This window comes from Lolium perenne, chromosome 2, assembly GCF_019359855.2.
Source record: "Lolium perenne isolate Kyuss_39 chromosome 2, Kyuss_2.0, whole genome shotgun sequence".
In the NCBI taxonomy this organism is placed as follows: domain Eukaryota; kingdom Viridiplantae; phylum Streptophyta; class Magnoliopsida; order Poales; family Poaceae; genus Lolium; species Lolium perenne.
The window spans coordinates 17,768,032-17,774,792 of NC_067245.2; the positions used below are offsets into that span (position 1 = coordinate 17,768,032).

A 6,761-nucleotide genomic window follows, 5' to 3' on the forward strand; every position below is an offset into this window, starting at 1 on the left:
ATGGCGCCAGAGATACGCTCAAATAAGGAGGTATGCCGCCGGGGTACCGGGAAGGTTAAGCCCACAGGGAAAGACCCATGCCAGGGGAGACAAGCGAAAGGTTATGTCCGAGTTTCTGTCATGGCATAGTTGATATGCAGGGATGATGCCCACTTGATAGACTCGCGGATCTTATAGGGGAAGTGTGCAAACTCTGTAGAGTCCAATCTATTCGAATAGCCGTGTCCACGGTCATGGACGGGTTGAAATGACCATACTTAAGCGGGCTTAGTTTTGTTTAAGAAATGTTTTACAAAGAAAAAGAGAAAGTGTTCTCAGAGTACCAGAAGGGTACGGGAAAGGTTGACGATCATATGGAGATGGTCGGGAAGGAAATAAAAAGGGCTACTCTCATCCTAGTGTTTTATGTTGTAGAACTCTTTTGAAGGATCTTTCTCGACAAAGATATAGAGATGTCGTAGAATTCTCTTAGTGTCCCCTTCAACTGCGATGTTGGGATGCTATATCCACAAGAGAAACTATTTCTCTTTCACATGCTATATCCACGAGAGAAACTATTTCTCTTTCACATGCTATATCCACGAGAGAAACTATTTCTCTTTCACATGCTATATCCACAAGAGAAACTACTCCTCTTCTACATGCTATTTCCACAGGAGAAATTAGCTCTTCCGTCTTGTCATCTTAGATTAACATTTGTTAACTTGCACTCTTGCAAAGTACCTTCATGATGGTTTGCGAGTACAATTCCAATGTACTCACGGCTTTGTCCCTGGCTATTTACTTGGCCAGACTTGGAGGAACACGACGAATGAAGAAGGAGTTGGCGACGTCTATGCGAGCTAGGAACGTCTTCCCAGTCAGTTGCGTGTAGGGTTATGGCAGATGACTTGGCTCTACGTTGCTGAAATGATTCCGCTACTCTGATGATTATATTAGGCCTTTCGAGGCTATCACGTAAAGATGGGTCATGTGACCTTATAGCATTGACGTTTAATTGGGCAAGAGCTGTACTCGTTGCGCTGTGCATAGTCTGTCCAGGCTCCGTTCGCGTGGCCGGAGCAAGCAATTATGGTGATTAGTATTTACGTTTAATGGTTGCTGTGCATAGAATCTGCTCAGGCTCCGTTCGCGCTCGGCTCTTTCGTGTGCGTGGCCGTCGCCCAAGCTCGTGGCTGCAGCTAGGGGCGCAGGCGGTGACCCGCGCGGGAAAATCTAGGCAGCGTCGGGGATAGTTCTTGTGAAGAAGACGATGACTTTTGGAATATTCTGTTTTTTCGGTTTCAGTTTACAGGTTCTGTTCTGCGCCAACCGTTTTACGACCCGTAAACATGTTTTCGGAAGACTGGTCTTGAGTTTTTCAGTTTGGGTTTTTACGGGCTCTATTAGAGATGCTCTTATATTCTTACACAAATAAGTACAATGTACTAAATGACTTTGACAAGATGATGAATTCAACAAAACCCAACACCGAAGGACAAGGTGATGCTCCATATAAATGATTTATCCATCAAATTGCACTTACGATATGCAAACTAGAATTTGAATATGAGAAACTTATTTTTAGCTAAATGAACAATTTTCAAATTTAGAAAATTTCCATTTAGCAAGAACAAAAACAACTTGCATTTTTTTGTTGAGAATACAACTTATGAAAGAATCTGACCAAAATACCGTCTGGCCCGGCCCAGGAGCTTTCAGTGGCCGAATCTGGAAAATATGTCGCGGTTTACTTTTCTTACCTGCAGCCCTCAATTATTTTCTTGACCGAATGCGATTTATTCATTCAGTTTTAAACAAGAGGATATTCCTTCACTGCCAAGGCGACAGCGCAGGCGCCACGAAACCCTCGAAAGCGCAGGCGCCACGAAATCGCAAGGGCAGGAGGCCTATATAATACGGAGCCAGATAAACCCTAGGCGAACTATCAGACCGCGCGCGCCGCCAGTATCTGGTAAGTAGATGGATCTGCTTCGTTTCCAGTTCTTGAGCTTTGTCGCATCAACTGGTTCTGTAGATCCAGTCGATTCTCTCGAGCTGCTTGGTTTGATTTCCCCCGTTGACCTCCGTGTTTGTTACGGTTGATTTGGTACCGTGATTCGATCTGTTTATCTCCTGGGCTAAGCTAGTTTTGCCGTAGAATGATTCGTCATGGGTAGATCTCGTTCGATTTGTCTCGATTCGCTGCCATGTACCTTAGTGAGATTGATTCATCATTCAGCGACGGTTTATAGTACCCCCTTGTTAGATCTGTTACATAATCCCGCTGTAATTGGTAGTCGTACTCGAGTTGTGAGTCCGATTTGGATCCATCATGCAGCAGCAGTTCGTACTACTGTTAGATCTCGTCCGATTTGGAGTACCTTGTTTTAGATCTGTTAATTTTTCCGCATTAATTCGTAGCCCTGTTCGAGTTTTTGTTGAATTAGGGCTCGTCATCTGCAAGTTAATTCTTCTAGCTTAGTGTCCGCGCGATAGCAATTTGGAGATGCAACCTGTGCCCATTGTCTAATGGTAAAGACGGAAGGCCTCCCTGTGAGGCCTTCTGATATAGGTTCGATTCCTATTGGGTGCGTCTGCAGACGTTCCTTGCATCTCCACTTCGCTCAGATCCTGAATTATCTTGTCAAGTATTTGCCTTGCCTGCTAATCTCGTATACTCGGATTAGATCAGCTTGGCTGCTTGACATGGTGTTCTGGCCATACGGTTAATCCTACTTTACTGTTAGTAACCTCTCGGATTTGTATGCTTTTAATTGTTATGTGGAGTCATATTCTGTCTTCTCATACCGTCAGTTGTGTTGAAGTAATTCTGTGATTTAGAATTGATTTATTCATCTGTTATCACCACTCCCTGCTTGTATACCTGACATGGTGTTCTACTCTTCTGTTAATAATAATCACATCAATTGTTCTGTCTTTACCTATTGTCTGGAGTCTGATTAAGTTTTGCATGCTTTCCATTATTGTCTGATTGATTCTATGTTTTGTTTTCTCAATGTTGAATTATATTCTGTTCTTCTTGTAAAGCAATTATCCAGTTTCATTGAACTAATCAAACTCCTTTCACCACCTGCAATTGATTGTGTGCAGTTAGTTAACAGCTCCAGCAGCCATGGGGAAGGAGAAGATTCACATCAGCATTGTGGTCATTGGCCATGTCGACTCTGGCAAGTCGACGACCACTGGTCACCTGATCTACAAGCTTGGAGGCATCGACAAGCGTGTGATCGAGAGGTTCGAGAAGGAAGCTGCTGAGATGAACAAGAGGTCCTTCAAGTACGCCTGGGTGCTTGACAAGCTCAAGGCCGAGCGTGAGAGGGGTATCACCATCGATATCGCCCTGTGGAAGTTCGAGACCACCAAGTACTCCTGCACCGTCATTGATGCTCCTGGTCACCGTGACTTCATCAAGAACATGATCACTGGTACCTCCCAGGCTGATTGTGCTGTGCTTATCATTGACTCCACCACTGGTGGTTTTGAGGCTGGTATCTCCAAGGATGGCCAGACCCGTGAGCATGCTCTCCTTGCTTTCACCCTTGGAGTGAAGCAGATGATCTGCTGCTGCAACAAGGTATAACTTGTCCAAACTCTATTTGTTCATGAAACAACATACTACCACACATTGATTTCGCTGGTCTTTAGCTTGATTTTGTCTTGTTGCATGATCTGAATGCTTGCTCAAGTGCTTTATTTCAAAGTAGTTCATTGATGTAAATGGATTAATTGTTTCCTGTAATTATACCAGATTCTGTAACTAGTTTACAAACTAGTTTGTTTGTTCTACTGCTCTTATGGTATAGCTTAATCAAGACTATGAAAGAACATATTAGTACAGAATGATGATGCTAGTCCTTGGTACTATTTATGTTTGCTGCTTAGCTGAACTCTATGAAAGAACGTATTTCTATAGAAGGATGATGCTAGTCCTTGGTATGATTTATGTTTGCTGCATGATCTCAATGCGTCATGTTCTGCATCTAGTGCCCTGTTTCAAATTTATTACTGTACACATGTTTTGAATGCACTAGTCCATTGTTTCCCGAAATGTCTGCTATCAGTAGTAATGTAAGATTAATGGAAAATTCTGTCTGTTTTACCTTGTACTATCTCCACACAGTTTCTTCGAATTTGTTTGAGTGTTATGCTGCTCTTTTTTTTAATATAAACTTCTGCCATAAGTAGTGCTGCAATTTCATTACATATCTTTGCATGCCTTTTTATAATAATTACTCTTGTACTATCTTACAGTGTCTTAAGCTTCAAGTTCTTTTTAACTAATGACATTGTCATGTTGCTCTTTTTATGAATTTGCTTTGTTTCAGTTTAGTGCTTTCTTAATTATACCAGGTTCTGTAACTAGTAATTGAACTATTTCTATTGTTCCGCTGCCTTTACTGTAACCTTATGAAAGAAATTTGAAGCAGTCCTTTAAATGATTTACTTTTGCTTCATGATATCATAGCTTGATTCTAGTAATATGCCATCTATAATAAGCATTAATTTCTTTTACATTTGTTTAGTTGTGCTGCTGCTCTTTTTTGCCATAAGCTTGTGCTTTCAGTTCTATACATGCCTTCTGTAATAAGCAGCACAATGTTTGAAACTAATGTGCTTGTTCTGTTCTTTGTAGATGGATGCCACCACCCCCAAGTACTCCAAGGGCCGTTACGAGGAAATCGTGAAGGAGGTCTCCTCATACCTGAAGAAGGTCGGCTACAACCCTGACAAGGTCCCATTTGTCCCCATCTCTGGGTTCGAGGGTGACAACATGATTGAGAGGTCCACCAACCTTGACTGGTACAAGGGCCCCACCCTCCTTGAGGCTCTTGACCAGATCAACGAGCCCAAGAGGCCCTCGGACAAGCCCCTGCGTCTTCCCCTCCAGGATGTTTACAAGATTGGTGGCATTGGAACTGTGCCGGTGGGGCGTGTTGAGACAGGTGTGATCAAGCCTGGCCAGCTCGTCACCTTTGGCCCAACTGGGCTGACCACTGAGGTCAAGTCTGTGGAGATGCACCATGAGTCTATGCTGGAGGCTGGGCCAGGTGACAATGTTGGCTTCAACGTGAAGAATGTGGCTGTGAAGGATATCAAGCGTGGGTATGTGGCCTCCAATGCCAAGGACGACCCAGCCAAGGAGGCTGCCAGCTTTGTTGCCCAGGTCATCATCATGAACCACCCTGGTCAGATCGGCAACGGCTACGCCCCAGTGCTGGACTGCCACACATCCCACATCGCCGTCAAGTTCTCTGAGATCCAGACCAAGGTTGACAGGCGATCTGGTAAGGAGATTGAGGCCTTCCCCAAGTTCCTCAAGAACGGCGATGCTGGTTTCGTGAAGATGATTCCCACCAAGCCCATGGTGGTGGAGACCTTCGCCCAGTACCCTCCCCTTGGTCGCTTTGCTGTGCGCGACATGAGGCAGACCGTCGCTGTTGGTGTGATCAAGAGCGTGGAGAAGAAGGATCCCACTGGCGCCAAGGTGACCAAGGCTGCCGCCAAGAAGAAATGAGATGATGCCTGGTGGTTGTCTGCTACTACACCCGCAGTAGTGGTGGTGGTATATCGTGATGTTAGGAGTGTTAGTGTGTTTGGGAACTTGCCCCGTTTTGTCGAGTTTGGTTATGTGCGCGTCGAGCAGCCTTTGTGCTGCTTATCATTCTATCTTCTGTTTGTGTTGGTGAACTATTGGCATGCTATGTTCGGTTACAGTTGCTACTTTATATATAGCAGGTCAGAAATTTGGAGTCATATTATTTTGTCTGAGTTTACTGTGTGATTCTTAATATCTCTGCCTGCCTTTTTTTACTTTGATAACTCACCAACTGACTCTTGTTTCCTCGAGGTCGAGGACAGTTGCAGACTTCCAGTTGCCCAATATTTCCCATGTGTAGTGGATGCCAACCTCTGCCATTGCACAGCATTTTCCATGTTTTGTTGATTTTGACTGATGCCTTTTTCTATGTGCTGCACTGCTGCGGTTTGTGCTACCTCATGTACCCAAAATTTGTTGTTGATTTATTCAGCGAGCGCTTCAATGTTATATACACAATATAACTAGTGAACTAACTAGCTGGATAATCTCATCAAACCTAGTGAATTAATTGGTCAACTAATCTCACCATGTAATTCCAGTTCGAGAGATTGTTCTATACCTTTTAGAGTAGAGAATAAACACTGTACAACTTATCAGTACTTTATAATGTGAAATTTAAGTTATAATATTGCTTAGCACTGTCCCACATTATACATAGTTTTTTGGATTTGTTGCCATTTCTAGTTAATTAATTATTTTGATCGAGATATGCGTGCGAAACGAGCGATCGTTATGTTATAGATGAACATGCTTGTATTTATCATAGTCAGTGACCAATGAGAGTGCATCGCTACATACAGTTCGTTAGTTGAGGATTCACTTATTTGTACACTGGTGTTTGCTGTATATGATTTTGATGGACATTTAAATGCTCTCAAATGATAATAATCAAGATTTTTCTCTTTCAAATGATCTGGTGGTGAAGTTTACTTATCTATCTTGTTGTTTGTCTAGTACGTACTGTGTAGAAGCCCTTTTAAATCTATCTAGGTAACATGAACACATAAATGAGATCTGCTGAAGATGGTGCATCAACTCTTACTGACCATGGTACTGTCACATGATCTCTAATTTGATATCCATTGGCATCTCCTTCCTCCTGGCCGGCCACCGTCTCTAGTTTTTAAATCCTTCAAGGTATGATATCCTAGTGTCCCAC

The 6,761-nt window shown here is 43.2% G+C and overlaps 1 protein-coding gene across 1 annotated transcript; it reads left to right on the top strand.

The window, feature by feature from the left end:
* The first annotated feature begins 1,813 nt into the window (after positions 1 to 1,813).
* Positions 1,814 to 5,757, top strand: LOC139829720 (elongation factor 1-alpha). The gene is made up of 3 exons (XM_051357461.2): positions 1,814 to 1,954; positions 3,094 to 3,577; positions 4,637 to 5,757. Exons 2-3 carry the CDS (start codon positions 3,116 to 3,118, stop codon positions 5,516 to 5,518), a joined length of 1,344 nt encoding a protein of 447 aa, XP_051213421.1. The 5' UTR covers positions 1,814 to 1,954; positions 3,094 to 3,115; the 3' UTR covers positions 5,519 to 5,757.
* The last annotated feature ends 1,004 nt before the right edge of the window (positions 5,758 to 6,761 follow it).

What these genes read in the sequence shown, in the direction of transcription:
- LOC139829720 (XM_051357461.2), top strand. Translation starts at nt 3,116, where the DNA reads ATGGGGAAGGAGAAGATTCACATCAGCATTGTGGTCATTGGCCATGTC. An exon ending in TGATCTGCTGCTGCAACAAG is followed by an intron (nt 3,578 to 4,636) that starts GTATAACTTGTC and finishes TGTTCTTTGTAG; the next exon opens with ATGGATGCCACCACCCCCAA.